Below are 21132 nucleotides of genomic sequence, written 5' to 3'. Positions count from 1 at the left end.
TCTATTCATATTTTCACTATAAAATTTAATAAGGAAGAGCCAGAGATAGAAGGGGAGCCCATGAAAAAAATGGCATGCTACAGGCAATTGTTTAAATAAGAAAACCGGCCCTGATGTGTCAGATATTCACTAATGAGGATTGGCTGAGATGTATTCCTTTCCTGAGAAGAGATCTTTGAGGCTCAGAGTTACAATATGGTCAGGGTAAAATCTGGCTAAAGATGAACATTTTAGTCAAAAGAACTCTAAATTTGGAGGAACATATGTTTTTAGTGATCATCCTTGCCATGAAAGTAGAGCAGCAGCCCAGTATCCAGCATCTTTCCTTTTCACATCTGATTCACTGACTTTATTCATTTATTTATTTTTGCTGTAGTAACAGACATCACAAGTTTATGCAGTGAGGGATAACTTGAAACTATTCCTTTGAATCTATTTCTTCTGTTTAGAAGTTCTTAACTGGTATCCGTGAATGGGGTTTTGGGGGTTTTTCTGTAAAGTACTGGTAAGAAGTTGTGAGAGAGAGAGAGAGTGTGTGTGTATGTGTGTTAGCGTGTGTGCTTCATAGAAAGTTAGGTTTATAGATCTTAATCAATTTTGCAATTGGTTCTAGAGCTATTCCCCTCAAAGTGTGATCTATGCACCAATAGTTTCAGTATCACTTGATTAATTTATATAAATGTAGATTTTTAGGTTCTAACTCAGACATTTCATTCCAAAGGAACCAATAGTTTTAGGAGCACTGGTCTAGGAGTTAATATGAGTGGCTATTCTTAATAATTCAATTTAAATATATATCTCTCTATCTATAAAAATATAGTATTCAGAAAAGTATCTTAATACAAGTGTAAATCTCAACTTTTATTTCATAAAGTACTCATCCTGTGTGTCTTTTCTCAAAGCACAATTTTCCACATTGTTAGTTAATTTTGGGCACTGGCAAAGAATTTATGCTTTGATGGATAGAAGAATGCTTAGGCAAATTCTTATTGCCTGCAGACAAATTTAGAAGTGGAAGAGAAAATACCTATCTTTATATGCAAACTATGTACCCGACAAAGGCCTAATATCCAGAGTCTGTAAGACACTAAACAAACTTGCAAGAAAAAAGCAAACAACCCCATTCAAAGTGGGCAAAGGATATGAACAGGTATTTTTCAAATGAAGACATACATTCAATCAACAAGCATATGAGAAAAAGCTCAACATCACTACTTGTTAGAGAAATGCAAATCAAAACCACAGTAAGATAACATCTCACACCAGAAAGAATGGCAATTATTAAAAGGCAAAAAATAACATATGTTGGTGAGGTTGCAGAGAAAAGGGAACACTTATACACTGTTGGTGGGTGTTTATATTAGTTCAACCATTGTGGAAAGCAGTGTGGTGATTCCTCAAAGAGCTAAAAACAGTACTACTATTCAACCCAGCAATCCCATTGCTGGGTAGATACACAAAGGAGTATAAATCATTCTATCATAAAGACATATATACATATGTTTATTGCAGCACTATTCACAATAGCAAAGACATGGAATCAAACTAAATGCCCATCAGTGGTAGACTGGATAAAGAAAATGTAGTACATATATACCATGGAATACTGTGCCTCCATAAAAAAGAATAAGATCATGCCCTTTGCAGGAACATGGATGGAGCTGGAGGTCATTATCTTTAGCAAATTAATGCAGGAACAGAAATCCATATACTGCATGTTCTCACTTATAAGTGGGAGCTAAATAATGAAAAAACATGAACACAAAGAGGCGGGTAACAAACACTGGGGCCTACCCAAGGGTTGAGAGTGGAAGAAGAAAGAGGATCAGAAAAAATAACTAATGGGTAGTAGGCTTAATACCTAGGTGATGAAATAATCTGTACAACAAACCCCCATGACACGAGTTTACCTATATAACAAACCTACACATGTACCCCTAAACCTAAAATAAAAGATGGGTTTTTTTGTTTCATTTTTTTAAAGAAAATATCTATTTTATACCAGACCCTAACTAAGAAGCCAGGAACCTTTCAGAAAAAAAATCAAGTTATCTGAAGCCCTCACTCTACAGATGGAGAAATTTTGTTCTGGAAATACTTTATGAAGATCATACATCTGGAGATTGCAGGTTTTCCTGAATGCCTGTCCTCTGGCTTGGGTTGAAAGAGTACGGAGGTTGAGTTCTGCCTTCCATTTCTCCTTCTTTCCTTCCTTCCTTCCTCCTCCCTCCCTCCCCCCACCTCCCTCCCTCCCTCCCTCCCTCCCTCCCTCCCTTCCTTCCTTCTTGATGGTGCTGCTAGTATAAGTGATGCATCTCAATTCTTCTTAATTAAATGATGGCATTCTTATAATCCTTAACGGAATAATGAAGATCATACATCTGGAGATTGCAGGTTTTCCTGAGTGCCTGTCCTCTGGCTTGGGCTGAAAGAGTATGGGGGTTGAGTTCTGCCTTCCATTTCTCTTTCTTTCCTTCCTTCCTTCCTCCTCCCTCCCTCCCCCCGATCCTCCCTCCCTCCCCGCCACACTCCCTCCCTCCCTCCCTTCCTTCCTTCCTTCCTTCCTCCCTCCCTTCCTTCCTTCCTTCTTGATGGTGCTGCTAATATAAGTGATGCATCTCAATTCTTCTTAATTAAATAATGGCATTCTTGTAATCCTTAATGGAATAATGATTTTGAAGTATTACTCCTGTAGATTGGTCAATGAACACATCTCATAATTACTAGTAAATAAACCCAACTAGTGTCTTTAATATGTGAAAAGATATATATTTTCCAAATAATGTTAAAAAGCTGTTTGTTTTAAAAATAAGCCTACCATGTAAACATTGCCTAGAAAAGCTAAGGACTAGATCAAGAATACCTGGCACAGCGAGAGGCAGGAAATAAAGACAGACAAAACCTTAGAGCCTTGAGAAAAAATGATCCAAATGATCCAAAGACAGCAAACTCACCTTTAGCTTTCTTTGAAGCTGGCACCTCTTCAACACCTTCTTCTAGAGTGCAGAAAAAAAGACATAAAATCACAGCCATTTTTTCAGTTTTCCCAAAGAGGAAGTATTATATTTAAAGGTTTTGAAGAGTTATGAGATCCCTGAAGCCACAAACTCAGCATCTATAGTCTCCATAAACAAGAGCTTTCTGACCAAAACAGGCGTTTGTCTGACTTGGAGAGAGGATGTGGAGAAAATGATTATGGGCTGCACTCTGATAACAGACTGGCAAAGGTTACTTAGGGAAAAGGTCTGTGGTGACTTCCACCACCCACCTCCAGGTATCCCTCCTCCTCTGACTCCTAAAGCTCCTTCCAAAAACTGTAATCACTTATTGAATTTAGGAAAGTTAAAGTAAATGAACTCACATGTACAGGCTGGATAAAGAGATCAGTGTCTACCCATAGATCTCCTGATTTTATTTATTAGCAGATTGATGAGATTTTAGTCTTTTTGACAATTCTAAAAAGCCCAAAAATAAACTAATCTTTGACAAAGATACCAAGAACTAACAATGGGGAAAGATAGTCTCTTCAACATATGCTGTTGGGAAAACTGGATATCTATATGCAAAAGAATGAAAGTGGACCGTTACCTTCCATCACCCCAAAATCAACTCAAAATGGATTTAAAGATTTAAATGTAAAACCTGAAACACTTTTAACAGTAAACACAGGGGAAGAGTTCTCAACATTGGTCTTGGCAATGATTTTATGGACTGGACACTAAAAGTATAGGCAACAAAAGCAAAAATAAACAAGTGGAACTATATCACACTAAAAACTTTGTGTACAGCAAAGGAAACAATGAAGAAAATGAAAAGGCATCTTATGAAATGGGAGAAAATATTTGCAAGCTGTATATCCAAAGAAGGTTAATTTCTAAAATATACAAGACATTGATACAACTCAATAGGAAAAAAATAAATGGGCAAAGGACCTGAGCAGACACTTTTCCAAATGCATATACAAATGACCAACAGGCACATGAAAAGATGCCCTATATCATTAATTGTCATGGAAATGAAATCAAATCACAATGAGATAGTTACCTCATATATGTTAGAATAGCTATTATCAAAAAGCAAAATGATATGTGTTGGTGAGGATTTAGAGAAAAGGAAACTCTTGTACACTGTTTATAGGAGTGTTAATTGGTATTGCCATTATGGAAAACAGTATGGAGGTTCTTCAAAAATTTGTTTGTTTATTTATTTAACCACTAGACAAGAGTGGTCCTCAAAAAATTTGAGAAGAAGTCACCATATAATCCAGAAATTTCACTTCTGGGTATATATTCAAGTTTATATCAAGTATATTGTATGCTTGAAACTATCTAAGAAAGTAGATCTTAAATGTTCTCACCACACACACAGACACGCAGAATGGTAACTATGTGAGGTGATAAGCATGTTAATTAGCTTGACTTTAGTAATTATTTCATAATGTATATGTATATCAAAATATCACATTGTATATCAAATATATATATATATATAATTTTTGTTTGTCACTTATACCTCAATAAAATTGGTGAGGAAAGTAAGACATTCCACTTGAACTAAAGCTCAAATACATATACAATGACTGTTAAGTTGTATTATGTAATTCACTTTGTCTTTTCTGCATTCAACTTACAAGCACATAATGGAATAATGTAGAAGTAATTTTAAATCAGAGGTAATTCTAATAAAATACAATTGAATGATGCTTTAATTTTTAACATTTGAAATTATCTGAAAGAAGGTCAGTTTTATATTATTTATTTAGATTTTGCATACCAGCTGATCACTAGTAAATGAAAAAGGGGTAAGATAGGGTCATATGCAAATTTCCTCTAATAGGAAAGTAATGTGACCTTTATGGAAAATGCTATTATGTAGAAGAACACAACACAAAAAGAAACAAAATTACTGGAATATTTTTTACTATATATTATTAAAGTTTTGATCTAATCAGTTTGAAATAATATTTAAACATAGGCTTAACTCAGTTAAATACTGGATAAAATGACCATGGTTTTGAACTGCCTAATCAACAGCTATAAATAAGGGAACAGTACAAACTGTTACATGATGTAGTGAAATAATATCGATACTTTTAAAATGATATCAGTTCCTAAACAAATCAAACAGTATCTTAATTGTGTAATAAGATCCTATTAATTTCTATGGAAGGTTTATACAAAAATAAAAAGAGGCAAGGTTCTTGTCCACAAGGAACATATATTTTATTTTTGTAGATTATATCACACTTGAAACCTATTCTTTGGATCCATTTATTACTCCTAGAAAAATAAATACAAATGGAAGGAATAAAGACCTCAATGTCTTAAAATTCTATATTCTGGTCCAGTATCAACTGGCTATAAGTGATAAAAGCTGGCAAGAGCTGAGTCACATGTCAATTGCTCAGGAGACAGAAGCAGAGAAAGTAAACTGCAAGCCTAGGACAGTTGCTATAGAGATGCAATTTCTGTGGAAGCAACTTAGCAGCAAAAATTTACTGAACTAGGAATGATATTCAAGAAAGAAATAAGGCACTTACAGTCCACTGTTTTTTAACAACTTGCACATTGAGTGAGTGGTAGTTTTGATGAAACAAATATCTGACTCTGAAAAGGTAAAATAATGGCAGTGAAAGGAGTGTCAAAATGTGCCAATGAAATTTTAAAGAGTGACCTGCTTTTGTAGGACAGAGAGGAAAATGTTTTATGAAGGAAGTAAAATTTGAAACAGGACTTATAATATTTGGGCAGAAGAAGATGCCAAAATTAAAGTGAGGGCAACAGTATGAGAAAAGGCTAAAGACAGCAAAGGACAGAGGTATTCAGGGAGTAGGGGGAATGTTCCGGAAAGGCTGGATAAGATTATCATGTGGAACATTTATATATCACGCTAAGTAGCCTCAACTGAATTTCATAGCTAGTGAAGTTTGCTCAAGAGATAAATAATGTTTTAGAGGTGTACTTGGTAAGAATAAAACTAGAGCATGAGAGAATTAATGCAGAGAATGCAATTTGGAAAGTGTTCTAATAGAATAGAAACAATAAATTCTCCAGGTAGAGTTACTGAAGGAGTTGAATGCAAAAAGGTTTTGCCAAAAGAGTAAAATATAATTAAATACAAGTAAGTGCAAGAAATCAATACTATAAAGTATACTATATGTTATTTGAGTTTGGAGAAAGACAGTGGTGCCACTCCCAGCCACAAAGAAATCCCTAGGGGACACGGATATTTGCTGGGGATAATGAAAAGTTCGATTTTCTATGGGTTGAACTGTGGTGCTAGGCCAGTCATGCAGTTGCAAATGCTTAGTAAGAAGAAAGAGCCAGCAAGATATCTGAAAAAGTTAGAAGTGATATACATCAAGTTAATGAGCAAAACTGAGTAAGTTGTGAGATCATCACTTTTAATTATGGCAATAATAATTCATATTTCTTAAGACTTTCTATGTGCTGGGTCCCATTAAATTATTTTATGTATATTAACACATTTTATCCTGACAACAACTGTATGAGCCAGGACTTTTTTTTTTTTTTTGAGACAGGGTCTGACCCTGTCACCCGGGCTGGAGTGCAATGGCGCCATCTCTGCTCACTCCAACCTCTGAGGCAAGGACTCTTATATTGAATCTACTGTACGTATGGAAGAGAGATGGGTTAAATGCTGCCCAAGACCACAGAACTAGTGAGTGTCAGAGCCAGAACAAGAACATAATCCAAATATGCCTACATCAGGGCCTCTTGAAAGAGGATTGAAATTTATTACACAAATAGTACACCTGTTATGTGCCAGCCACTATTCTAAGCACTTTATAAATGTTAACACTTTTCACATCCTTAGAAAATCTATGAGGAAGATACTATTATTGTTCCTATTTAATAGGTGAGACAATTAAAAATCAGAAATACTCAATGTCCCAGAGCTATAAGATGTGAAGGAACTGGTATTCAGATGCAGACATTCTGGTTCCAGAGATAGTGCTGTTAATTACTAAGCCATTCTGCCTGTATTAGTTTGTTTTCATACTGCCATAAAGTACTGCCCAAGAATGGCTAATTTATAAAGGAAAGAGATTTAATTAATTCACAGTTCAGCCTGGCTGAAGAAAGCTCAGGAAATTTACAATCATGACAGAAGGGGAAGTCAACATGCCCTTCTTCACATGGTGGCAGGGAGAAGGATGAGAACCAAGCAAAGGTGGCAACCCCTTATAAAACCATCAGATCACCTGAGAGAATATCTCTCACTATCATGAGAATAGCATGGGAGAACTGACCCCTTGATTCAATTACCTCCCACCAGATCCCTCCCACAACACGTGCAGATTATGGAAATATAATTCAAGATGAGATCTGGGTGGGGACATAGCCAAACCATATCACTTCCTTGGGAGGATGAACTTCTAAACCCACTTCACTCTGATTCTAGCACCCATGCATTATGTTGCCTAACACACCTGCTGGCAGATTCCAGAGGAATTAGAATTAGCAATGAATCCATCCTTTCATCCAAGCAGATGTCTGCACTATAACAGAGTCATGAAAAAATGGGTCATCTCGTCTGTATGGCCATCATTTTAATCAATGACTAGGTTTTGTATAACTCTTCAATACTTATTGAATTGGTCCTACTGACACAGGGGTTTTTAAATAGCTATTAGTTTATTAAAAATTAGAATGATTACAATAGAAAGTCCTGGATTTTGTTTGGTCAAGTAGTATCAAACAAAAAGAGCTTGTATCTTCTGGTTAACTGAAGGAATTTCTCCTTTGTCCTAAATCCATGATTTGCCTCATCTCACATAAGTGTCTGTTTCAATACTTAAGGAAAGTATTATTCTGTGATCAAGTGGAATGTCTGAAAAAGTCAGAATTTACCTCTGTTCTCTGCCTAAAAGTTTTAACTTATCTTCAATACTGTTCCGCAGCCATGGGCCAAAAAAGTTTCATGGCAAATGGGATTTTCTAACAAGGTTCACATATTAAGTCTTCATCTCTTTGGAGTGTTAAGGGTAGCCTTGGTTCTATTAGGTTGAGGACAGAGATGATTTAAAGACTTGATCTGTTGTCATTTAGGAGACTGTGTGTGTGTGTACTGTAACAAATATGGACTCTAATTAAAATTGACACTAGAAATTCCAAGTATATGAGAAAACGTAGAGCCTAGCCTCAGTACCAATGGTAGGTATGGTATATAATTACATGTATTTTTAATTATGTAGGCTTGATATGTGAATTTGCAAATTTTACACTAAAAATGAAGATTTCTCATTCTCAGCAAGCCATCTTACCTTGGTTCTATGTTTTATTTTCTAAAGCAGTGGCTTTCACTTTTTTCTTCACAGAATTCCTTTATAATCTTAAAATATGAGGGACCCCAAAACGTTTTTTTATGGATTATATCTATTGATGATTGCCACAATAGAAATTAAAGCAGGCATTTTGTGAACACAGGAAACTGAAGCACATATTCTCTTAGGCAGAGCAATGATATACTCATTAGTTATTTAGGTTCTGGAGAAGATACAGGTGAGGGGAAAGGTAAATGGCAACTTAGTATCAGTACGTAACCTGTTTTGACTTCGCGGAACGCTTGAAAGGATGTCAGGGACCTCAGTGATCTACAGCAATCCACCTGATTTCTACTTTTTAGTCACTTAGACATAAAACTTTTAATTCTACTTTGTGTAATCACTATTGCTTGTCCTTGACCCAAATGTGGTTTCAAGTCATGTAGGGTTTAGGAGAAACCTCTGAAAAACTCTATTCTAGATAAAGAATTAGCAAACATACAACACATGGAAATAATTAAAAATAAACTTGTCAAAAGGAAAGATGGTTATTAAAAAATAAGTTTGCTAGCCATTTAAACCAATGTCAGGTCACACTATTTCATAAAACAAGCAAGTAAATGTTACTTATTGAGAAGAAAGTTATGTTGTTTCTCTGACACAGAAATACACATGAAATAATGCAAAATATAAGCAAGAACACAAACAAAGCAAAATGGGAGTCCTCAAAGTAAGAATTATTACAGGGAAAAAGCCTGGTTGTATTTCCACTTTACTTTACAGATTTTGTGGAAAAAATGAATATATAATGTCAATTACTTGCCAATTAAATATTACTAATTTTGCATTTGAAGAAAAATTTTAAGTTGATTTGAAATATACAATAACAATAACATTTTTGAGACAATGCAGTGGCTCACTCCTGTAATCTCAGCACTTTGTGAGGCTGAGGCGGGACGATCACTGGAGCTGAAGAGTTTGAGGGTGCAAGTGAGTTATTAAAAAAAAAGGATGTTAGGGAAAGAGGAATAGGTAACAGTTATTAAAACCACCACTTCTAAATTTGGATAACTGGAATATGTTCATAACCCTCATCATATATTTGAAAAACAATGTACTAGAAACATATTAACAGTACTTTACATAGATGGTTGGAATATTAGTTTCTCCTTCATATAAAAGATATAATTCATAATGTATATTTTGGGATGTAGGCTGTGTGTTTATAATATAAAAAGTTAAATCTTAAACAAATGTTTAAAAATTTCAGTCTAGCTTTACAGTCAAAGTGAATATTACCTTGACAGTTTCCTATTTATTCATTTAAGATAAAGTTATTTTTCCAGCAACAAGTATAAGAATTACAATGACTCCAGCCTGGGTAACAAGAGCAAAACTCCGTCTCAAAAAAAAAAAAAAAAAAAAAAAGGAATTACAATGAGATATTTTTCTGTGCCAGGAACTCTACTAGATACTAGATTTACATATGTGTTTTAACCTAAGTCTCACCAATACACCTATGAATTATGGGGGAAAGTCCAATTTTACAAGAGAACTTTGAGACCCAAAGTATTTGAAAAGAACTTCCCTGAAGCAACACATTTTAAATGTGTTGAAAGAAGGCGTGAAGCTTTCCTCAACATTGAGACCCTCACTCTTTCCGCTGAAGTATTCTATCTCTACTTGCAGAACACTTTGCTCTGTGCCCTGAAGGAACCCAAAGGAAAAAGGATGCTACTTAAAAGTAACTTACAATCGTGTAGAGAAAATGAAAAAGTACCCAACCAAATAGATGAGACTCTGAAGTAAGAGACAGTATATGACAATTGATAGTATAACTGCGACGTAATTTCAAAAGTGAAATGGTCACTTCCTCTTACGTAAATCAAAGAAATTTTTATGGGTGCTCTCCCACTGGTGATGGACTTTGAAAGATCATAATGAATTGTATAGTTAGAGGTACAAAGAATAGTTCAAGAAAAAAGAATGATGAGATCAGAGTTTAGGAGACAGCAATATTAGGAACACGAAATGTTCAATTGGGTTAATACCTATAATAGGTATAGAAAATGATGAGACCCAAATTTTTAAATTATAGAGGCCCTAGACTCTTGGGCTTAGAAATGTAGAATTTATTCCAAATATACAATGAAGAAATAGTCAGTATTTATCACCTATGTAATCCAATCAATTTAAAGTTTTGGAAAATTTAATGTCAGTGGAAGTATAAAGGAAGAATGACAAGTCAGAAAAGGACAGTTGGGGAGTGAATGCAATGGCTTAGAGGAGAAACAGTAAAAGCTTACATGACTTAAAACAAAATTAGGGTCAGGGACAAGGAATACTGATTAGTCAAAGTAGAATTCAAAGTTTTATGTCTAAGTGACTGAAGAGTAGATGTCGAATGGCAAGAGCAGAATCTCCCCTTGGGATGTGGAGAGGGTGGAGGGATAAGGCAAGGAAGATTATGATAGGAAGATCAGTTGTAAACTTGTGCAGACAAAGGGTGAAGTTAGGAATTGAATATGTGACCAGATCTGAGAAAATAGGTTAAGCTTCGGGAAGAATTTTGCATCTTATCCACAAAGAGGTGGATAATGTAGGTAACAAAACTGGATGGCCCCATTGAGGAATAGTGCAGAAGGGTAGGAAAGAGAGCTGAGGTTGGAAGAATTCAACCTCTGGGGAAAAACAGCAGAAGCCTGGTACTGAGGAAACAGACTGAAAAAAAACATCCTATGTTATGAAAGCCAAGAGAAGAAAACATTTCAAAACGGGCAGGCGACCCGGAATGTGGAAGGTATCAGAGAGGTTAACAATAGGGGAGAAGTGAGCAAAACGTAATTCAGCGTTACAATTTGGAGGTCCGTGTTGAACTTGAGGTTAGCTATTTTGGGAGAGTGTTAGGGCAGGGATGAGGCAGATATCTAGGTTGCATGGAAGTGAAGCTGAAAGAGTAGAGAGAAATTGCTAGGAGATCTAGTTCAGATGTGGCTGCAAATGCAAACGCAGCAAAAGGACAACAGCTCTGAGAAGCAAAAAGGCCAAGGAAAATTCTGTACAAAGGAATATTTGAAGAGGTAAGAGAAACTCTTACAGTGAGAACTGCAGAGGCATGATTGAGGGAGAAAGCAAGAGAGGATATATCACAAAGGAATGTAGAATGGTAAATCTTACGAGAAGCAATGCTTCTTGATATGAGAATGGGAAGCTCATGATAGAGCTGGAGAATGCAAAAGCTAAAAAGAGACTGTAAGGTCCGGGGTGGTGGCTCACCCTTGTAATCCCAGAACTTTGGGAAGCTGAGGCGGGCGGAAAATGAGGTCAGGAGATCGAGACCATCCTGGCCAATATGGTGAAATCCTATCTCTACAAATATACAAAAAATTAGCCAGGCATGGTGGTAGGAGCCTGTAATCCCAGGTACTTGGGAGGCTGAGGCAGGGGAATTCCTTGAACCTGGAGGTGGAGATTGCAGTGAGGCAAGACCTCACCATTGCACTCCAGCCTGGCAACAGAGTGAGACTCTGTCTAAAAAAAAAGAGAGAGAGATTGTAATTTGAGCAAGAAGGCACATTTTGAAGAACCCACATTTATGGCATAGATTGTTAATTTTGTTTTTCTCAGTTTTAAACAGAAAATTTTTCTGTGTAGTGTCCAGTCTGCTCTGCACATTCTTAGCAAACGCTATAAATAAATCAAAGCCACCTAAATAATCCATGTATATATACCAGCACAGTTACTCTATGTTCATCTCTACTAGCAGTCTATTTTGATTTGTGCAGTTTCAAGAAATTCTCATAAGTAAACATCTGGGATCCTTAGTCATAGATGCAAAAGAAGCTTAGCATGAATTTTTGTATTCTTCCTCAGCCCTCTTCCTTTATTAGATTCACTGCCTCTCTGTTTCTGCAGAGATATCTAAAGCTCCAAATTATTTTCTCAACTAACTGGTCGAGTTGTGTGTAACTGGTTTAACAGAATATTACATTCTAAGAGTTTAGATTTTCCCAAGAAATCTTAATAACCCACAATAGTTCAAAGTAACGTTTGGCAGCCAGTTTATTTTAGCCCTCAGGTGTGAGAGGCTTCTTCTATATGTGCTATTATTTAAAGTAATCATGAGTTTTAAAGAAAATGAACTGCTGCACTGAGAACTCACTGAAGATTCTTGAAATGGACTCTAGGGAATAATAAACTATGCAGAGAAAGTTCACATTTGGAATTTTGTGGACAGCACACATTGAAGCCAGGAGTGTTCAATAAATGTATGTGGCCCTTTTTTAGTGTCTGTCCCATCACTCCCAGGATAAACACAGCTGTCTTGAGAGCAATGTCAGAACAACTTAACATCACCCTTAAATGAATGAGACCACAGTGCTGGGACCCAAAGTCTAATAATAAACAGTGAGAAACATTTCACCAAATGTGCTTTATACACAACCTTTTTCTGGGGTCTAGCAAAAGGGGTGATCAGAGTGGTGGGTATGATCACTGGTACCTATTTAGGAGGCTTCGGCCAAAGGTAACTGTTCCATTTTTTTCTCCTAAAACAAAATCATCATGAATTTAATTACCCTTGCTGTAAAAAGTGAGATTGTTTTAAATCCAAGAAAAAATAAGAGATATATGCTTTCTTTTTATTTTTTCATGTAATAACTGTATCCATTTTGAAACAAAAGTTTAATAATTGAAATTTGTCCCTAGCTAGGGGATAACCAATTATCATTACATAATCATCATGCTCATCCTCATTCTCATAATTACCAATTAATAATCACTTATTATATATTATTAAATACCAATCCTTATTCATGCACTCTACTCTTTTATCTTAATCTACCCAAAATTTCAATGAGATGAATATCATTATTATTCAAAATTTAAAAATAAAGCTATTGAAGCACAAAAGTGTTAAGTGATTTTTCCAAGTTATTCAGCTATTAAGTCATGATGGGAACCAGTACTTCTGAAGCTAGTTTTCCTGGTATCAGCTACTACCCTATGATACTATTTGCATGTGTATGTCTATTATTAATTTAGCGCTAATTTGTTTAGCAAAAACTACATTAATGTTGACATTCCCTTTCAGCATGTGACCTCTAACAAAACAGAAGTCATTTTATAAAAACAATTGCTTTCAAATCATGTGTGTATGTGTGCATTTATGTATATGTATGTGTCTATATGTTTATAAACACACATATATTAAATTTAAACACTCACGTGTAGCCCGAAATAAGCATTAATCCATTCATTACAAGAAGAACTTTTTCTTTAGTTTGTACATATCTGGATTAGTTGAGAATGGTTTTGCTTTAATAAAGATTAAATTTATGATTCTATGATGAAGTACTTGCTACATTCTTAATGACATAATTAGTTTTACACAATTGTCTAGAACTAGGACTTAAGATGTCTTGGTTTTTAATTTAGAAAAAGAAAGTTAAAATAAGATTTGTGGATAAAATTTTAAAAACTATTAGACACCAATACTTCTGAAAATATGATAGACTGGATACACTAACGTGCTCACTCACAGCAACAAAAACTAATGCCTTTCGTTGAAGGGTTGGGCTTAGAGAAGGTAAAGAAAATCTTCAAATAGAATTTTTCCTTCTGTCCCAGGGAAATTAAAAACAAAAACAACCCTGATGATACATGAAAAGTGGGGCCACATTAGGACAAGTGCTTATATTAAAACTGAAATTCAGTAACTAAGTGTGCAAGGAGCAAAATGGGGTTGTAGATGCTGAGACCCTTTGTTAAGCCAGAGAGGATGGGACAATGACAAAATTGTCCTAGAGGACTCTGAGAACATAATAGCAATATAGAACTTAAATTTCCTTCATATCTCTCCCCACAAAATGGATAGAACAGGTAGAGAGCAAAAACCATGAACAATATTTATGACAAAATTAGATAACCCTAAGATATCTTTGTATTGAGACAAACGGATAGTCAAAAATCTACAAGGAATCAAACTCTGTGGAAGAGGAAGCAGAGGGAAACCATGGAGACTCTGAGAGACTGGTGATCAGGGAAACCCAAATAGCCTATAGGTATTTCCGAAAGGGAGTCAGTTTGATAAGATCATCAGCTCAACCTGTGAGGGACTTTGTCAAGTCCAATAGCAGGTAAGCATTGAGAGCGGAAGGTGCTGGAACCATCAGATACCCTGTGACCTCGGAAAACTGACAAGCCAAGGCTCACTTTCAGAGTGGATTCCCACAAATAGTAAGGAACTGCTGGGAGAGGAATAAAAGTTGAGCAGGGCAGGATCAGTAAAGACAAAGAAAATGATAAGGTCAGATAAGTGAGAAAAAGTAAGATAGCTAGAAAACCTCAAAAAGCTATCTGTCATAAGCTTTGTGCATTATTTCTTTTTTAAAGTTTGTTTTTCTAAATGATTACACAGTAAATTGAGTTTTTCGGTGCAAACGTCTATGCATCTTAAGACACATGTAGATCTGTATGACTACAACCACAATTACCTCCAAAAAATACGTTTGTTACCTTCTTTTATAGTGACACTCTCCCTCTGTCCCTAACCTTGGGCAACTACTGAGATGTTCCCCAATGCAAGAATCTCATATGCATGAAAATTTCCAGTATGTAACCTTTGGAGCTTAGCCTCAGAAGAAATAATGCCTTTGAATTCATGTAATTGTTGCACATATACATTTTTATTCCTGAGTAATATTCTGTTGTGTGGATGTACTACAGCTTCTGTATCCATTTGCCTGTTGAAGGACATTTGGGTTATTTTTAATTTTGGCAATTGTGAGTATAGCTGCAATAAACATTTATGTTCACGTTTTTGAGTGAATGTAAATTTTTATTTCCCTCATCCTTCAGGAGTGAGATAATTGGGTCATAACATAAGCATGTGTTTCTCTTTATAAGACACTTTTCTATAGTGTCAGTACCATTTTGCCTTCTCAACAGCAATGTCTGAAAGTTCTGGTTGTTTCAAATGCTTGCCAGCACTTGTTTTTGTTTTTCCATTGTTTTTAAAAAGTTTAGTTATTCTAATAAATGTGTGCTGTTATATAATGGTGGCTTAATTTGCATTTCTCTCATAGCTAATAATGTTAACTATCTTTTCTGGTTATTTGCCATTCATGCATTTTTTTGGTGAAGTATATGTTAAAATCTTTTATTTTTAAAAACTAATTTTAACTAACATTTTATTTCATCCAATTTGTAAAAATGACAAGCTCTTTGTTGGATATGTTATTTCCTAAAATTTTCCCAGTCTTTCACTTTTCTTCTACAGAACATACATTTTTAATTGTGAGATGGTATACAATTTATTATTTTTTCTTTTACAAATAGTGCTTTCGGTGTGTTGTAACTCTTTGTCTAATGTTTAGTCTAAAGATGTTTTCTCTGAAAAGTTTGATAATTTCATGTTTTACATTTAGAGATATCTATTTTAAATTAATTTTTGCATACTATTTGAGGTTAAAATAGCAGTTTATTTTCAAAAATACATAGATGTCCAATTGTTCCCATGCCATTGGTTAAAAAGGCTACTTATTGTCCACTGAATTGCTTTTGAACTTTTATAAAAAAATCAAATGGCCATGTTATATGCATCTATTTCTTGGATTTTTAATGTAACATTTGATCTATGTGGCTATATCTTTGTAGATACCATACTCTTGTGATTACTGTCATGAATGGTAAAATTTAAAATTAGGTAATATGATTAATTCCAAATTTGTTTTTTTAAATGTTTTAGCTATCATAAAAGAGATTATATATATTAAGAAATACTGTCTGAGATATTTATTGGAATTGCATTAAATTATAGATCAATTTAGGGAGCACTGACCTCCTTACTATGTTGAATCTTCCAATTCATGAATATGGTATAACTCTACTTATTTTAGATCTTCTTTAATAATTTTTATCAACATCTTGTGGTTTTCAACATATAGATCATACATACATTTTGATTTATGCATAAATATTTTAAATTGGGTGACCTGTACTAATTTTTTAAAAATTTTGTTTCCAGTCACTTATTGTATGTGGAAAATAATGACTTTTCTGTATTAACTTTATACCCTACTACCTTTTTAAACTCACTTATTAATTCCAGTTTTTGTGTTTATACAGGTTTTAGATTTGCTACATAGACAATCATACAAACAGGGATGGTTTTGTTTTTTTCCTTTCCAAATGTATTAATTTTTTTTCCTTGGTTTTTTGCAGTGGCATGAAGGAGAAAAAATGGAAAAGAGACAATATTTTTAAGAAATGATGGTTATGGATTCCTCAAATAGGTACAAGAAAAAGATAAATTCCTGGGTCCTGGAAGTATGTCACAATAAGAAGAAATCCTCATTCCAACAAACTGTAGTAAAACTGCAGCAGAACAAAGGCTAAGAGAACATATTTTAAGAAGGCAGAGAGAAAAGATATATTACACAGGAAGAAATGACAGTTAAATTGATAGCACCATTCCCCTGTTCTATCATTAAAAAAGAAAACAATAGAGTGGAATAATATATTAAAAGGTGCTCAAAGGTGAATGTAACAACAAAAAAAAACATTTTTAGGAATGAAATGATATAGAAAATCTGTCAAATAAGTGAAAACGGAGAATATTTTCTGCTAATAGAACTCTACCCAAGGCATTTCTATAGAAGGTACTACTAGGAAAAATATGCTATCAAACAAAAGTCAAAAATGCAAAAGAAATTGTAAACAATTATACTCATAAACATATAAGTAAATATAGACATATGCTGATTAAACAAGTAATACTAATAAAATTCACATATTCAAGAAGCACAACATTAAGTAAAAAATTTGAGAGTATGTTCTACAATGTGATACACAGACAGAACTGAGAGACCAATATATGTCATAAAGTTTGAAAAAAGTAATCAAGGAAATCATAAAAATTAAACTTATTGTAGTAGTTACTTCTGATAGGAATCAAGGGTTAGAATAGTGAGGTCACAGTATTTGTAGTATCCAGCTTTCAAATATATGTTATTTTGTTTTTATCAGAAACTACATAATAAAGTATTTTTAAGGAAAAAATACACTGGAATAATTTCTATTTGTAAGGATAGGAAATTCAAATTTTTAATATTAACTTGCATATAAATGAAAGTTATGAAAAAAATGATGCTCTCTCTCACAAAACTTTATTTTCCAATGAACTATTTTAGAAATGGAAAGGTCTTTTTTTTCTCTTTCTGTTTTTGATTTAAGTGTACAATCAATCACACTTGTGGAAACAATGTAAAAATCAGCCATAAATATAATTATATATTTATAGCGATGAATTTTTTTTCCACAAACAATGTTAACAAAGTGGTAAAAGAGACTTAATAGCCACTTTAGTTTCAGCAATTCAGTTTATTTTTGGGAAACATTTAGATCTAATTTTAGACAAATGAATTCAAAACATAATTGGGCATGAATAACATTACTCATTTTGTAAAGTTAAGCAAACAATGTTTGAAGACTTGTTGTGTAACTACATCCGAATTAGACAATTAAATTTTCTTGTACAGTGCTAGAAATATGACTGGCATATATTGTACAGCAATAATGTTGATTCAGTCGTTTAAAAGTTAAAATGTTGATATGTCACCATTAATTAGTTGCAAATTATTTTTATCAGCAACTTAATAAGTCTGAGATAACATAAATTATTTGATTTTTGAGGTGAATTAACTCTGAAGTAGCTTTTAGATTGAATTTGATCATGTTAGAAAAGATCATTAATTATCTAATAAAGGAAACTAAAGATGCTCTCAACATAAAACGAAGCAAATTCCTTTAGTGTTTTAAAATTTCTGTGTTTAAGAATATTAGTTTTTTCTGCCATAAATTATCATTTTATAATTTACTAACTCATTAATAGTAGCATTATTATTTGACAAATTGAAATATTTCTTCAAATGGGAATGACATACTTATTAGGAAATTCTAGTTTTCTGAAATTACTGAATATTTTCAATTTGGGAAAATATCAAGAAAAATAGGTTATGCTTTTATTTATTCATAATTATATATATCATAATAACAAATAAGATGCTTTAGTTATGGTTAATTATAGTCATTAAAAGAATCCTTACTAGATATTCATTTCAGAGTTTTCTTTTCAGACCTAAGGTATACGAAAAATGTAAACTCACAAAAAGACTATTAACATTTGTATCTATGAAATCTGCATTTAATTTTATCTTATGCTTAAATTTCAGACTAATTTTCAAGATGCTTAATTCTGACATCTAAAATATCTATTATACCCTAATATTGAAACAACTACCTTATTTACTTAGCATATTTATAAAGGAAGAAAACATGCAGAACCAAAAAAAATAGAGCAGAATAGTAAAAGCTAGAACGCTTTTGAAAAACCACAAAATATGAAAAGTTGTTTAAAAACATAGAAATCCTAACCAGTTTTCTAGCAGGCTTGGTTGAAACTTCATTATAAGGCAATAAACTTCTAGAAAAGACTAAATTTTATCATTATGGCAATCTCAAAGTTAAATTTATTATCTTGGACCAAAATTATATCTCAAAGATTATAATGATCTCAAAACTTGGTGCATTCAGGTAATTTTGATGAAGTTCTAATGGCAAAAATGCTCCCTTATTCAAGAAAAAAAAAATACAGGAAAGATGGCCAAATTAAACCTCCACATTGAATAATCTTGAGAAATGTTTCTACAACATTATTTCATTTGAAATACTCATTTTGAGGATCTAACCAATCTAGCTTTATTTTAATGTTGACTCCCAGACAATAGCAACAGAAGAACTATGTGCACCTATAAAATCTTTTTCCCTGATATATCAACATCCATTGGGATAAACATCTTGCCAGGGCCACCCATCTGTCAAGAGCCTTGTGACTCATCTAGTTGAAAAATCTTTCCTCAGCATTGTTTGCCTTTTAAGAATGTATTTTATCATCCCTTGGTTTTATTTCACATTTTGCCTTTGGGCAAGTTTCTGAAAAATAATATTTTAGGATGTATTTTTGCTTTTTTAGAGAAAAAGTTTTCAAAAAATTTAAAATGTTAATATCAGGAATAGATTGTGGTGTTATTTAAAATTTAAGAATGTGGGATTTCTCTTGCTTTTAACTTTTAAGATAATAAGTACTAAATATAATACAATCTCACATATCCTCCCTCCAAAGTCTTCCTCCAAACTCCATAAGAAGCACATTATTTATTATACATTTACCATATCTACAAAAATAAAGATACAGAATGAAAATCTAGAGAATATTTAGAAATCAGAAAGCAAGAGGCAGGGAGCAAGATAGCTGTCTAGATTCAGCTAATATGAGCCTCTTCCATGGAAAGAAACCAAAATAGCAAGTAGACATTCAGACTTTGAATAGACGGTCTAAGAGATTACATTGGAATTCAACAGAGAAGTGATAGGAAGCACCAAAAGCAAATAAGGAAAAGAGAGTGTAGCAGTCTGTCTGGCTGTGATTGGCTGGGAGCCAGGAGAGGCTCTCAAACAAGGGGAAAGAGTAAGGGTGTATTTCCCAGGGCTCCACATTCCAGCCACAGACTAACAATTCTAGATATGGGAGAGTTCCTCAACCCTTGCAGGCCTCAGAACTAATATGGAGAGATGCCTGAAGATTATGCAAAGGCATTGCTCCACAGAAGGAGCTCATATTGAGCCCCACAGGCTTCTGAGCCCTGAGCAGCTGCAGTGTGGCATCATTCTGAGAGCTGAGCCCCAAAAAGACTGTGTCCTGCCCTGGAGTCAATGCTGCCACTACCACCACAAGATCAAGGAAAGAGAAGAAAGACCTGACACTTTCATGTGCCCTGAAGACAAATTTCACTGTTGCTGCTGCAGGTTGCTTCAGGAACAAGGTGCAAGAAAAATTCATGCCCCATAGTTGCCTGCCTATGCCACTCCTATTGAGAGTGGCCCCACCCTCCTTAGTGGTGGGCCCACAGCTGGCATCAGTCTGAGAGCACAGTCCCAAAGAACTGTGTTCTGCCGTGGAGCTAACATCACCATGACCACTAAGGAGGGAGAAGGAAAACAGGGCATTTTCAGATATTCAAAATTAAAGCCAAAATACCCTATGTAAACCAACAACATATACATATATTTAGGAAAAAATCCTCTCCTATGAAAACAAATCCATAAAATTGGAGGAAACAGTTGTTACACCAGATGCACAGATAGCAGCATAAGGATACAGAAAACAAAAGAAGAAAATATGATACCTACAAAGGAATACAGTAATAATCTAGCAATAGATCCAAATCAAAAAGAAAATCACAAAATCCCAGCTAAAAAATTCAAAATACTGATTTTAAAGAAGTTCAGTGAGATACAAGATAATTCTGAAAAGCAATACAGTTAAGTCAGAAAAACAATTTAGGACATGAATCAGAAATTTACTAAAGAGATAGCTATTTTAAAATAGAACCAAATTTAAATTCTGAAACTGAGAAAGTCATCGATAAAATACAAAATACATTGGAAACCTTTAACAATAGGCTAAAGTAAGTAAAAGAAAGAATCTCAGAACCTGAAAACAGGTCTTTGGAAATAATCCAGTAGGTCAAAAATAAAGAAAAATGACTTAAAATAAGCATTTTTCTGTAATAGGATGACATAAAGTGACAGAATATTCAAATGATAAATGTCCCCAAGATCAAAGAAGGTTGGAAAGGGTTAGATTAATAAAATAATAGATGAAAACACCTCAAGTCTAGCAAGACACTAGGATATTCAGTCATAGGAGGCTAAAAGATCCCCAAAAAGATAAAATTCAAAAAGCTCTTATCTGTGGTATATTATAGTCAAGGTGTCTAAAGTCA

General features: G+C 34.1%; 1 protein-coding gene across 12 annotated transcripts in view; it reads right to left on the bottom strand.

Moving 5' to 3' along the window:
* Window positions 1–2838: 2838 nt before the first annotated feature.
* Window positions 2839–21132, bottom strand: part of TRDN (triadin) — a 369423-nt gene continuing 351129 nt past the window's right edge. For 10 of the 12 annotated variants that reach the window (XM_064360733.1, XM_064360737.1, XM_064360734.1 and 7 more), the window contains one exon: window positions 2839–2996. In XM_064360733.1, the coding sequence (XP_064216803.1) occupies window positions 2854–2996 (143 nt within the window). In that variant the 3' untranslated portion in view covers window positions 2839–2853. Of the gene's footprint in view, window positions 2997–12763; window positions 12835–21132 lie in introns of those variants that run through there. The other 2 variants (XM_064360741.1, XM_064360740.1) reach the window with 1 other exon arrangement.

Source organism: Aotus nancymaae, unplaced genomic scaffold (genome assembly GCF_030222135.1).
Source record: "Aotus nancymaae isolate 86718 unplaced genomic scaffold, 86718_ANA_hifiasm-v0.15.2.pri h1tg000040l, whole genome shotgun sequence".
In the NCBI taxonomy this organism is placed as follows: Eukaryota; Metazoa; Chordata; class Mammalia; order Primates; family Aotidae; genus Aotus; species Aotus nancymaae.
This window is presented reverse-complemented; position numbering and strand designations above follow the sequence as displayed.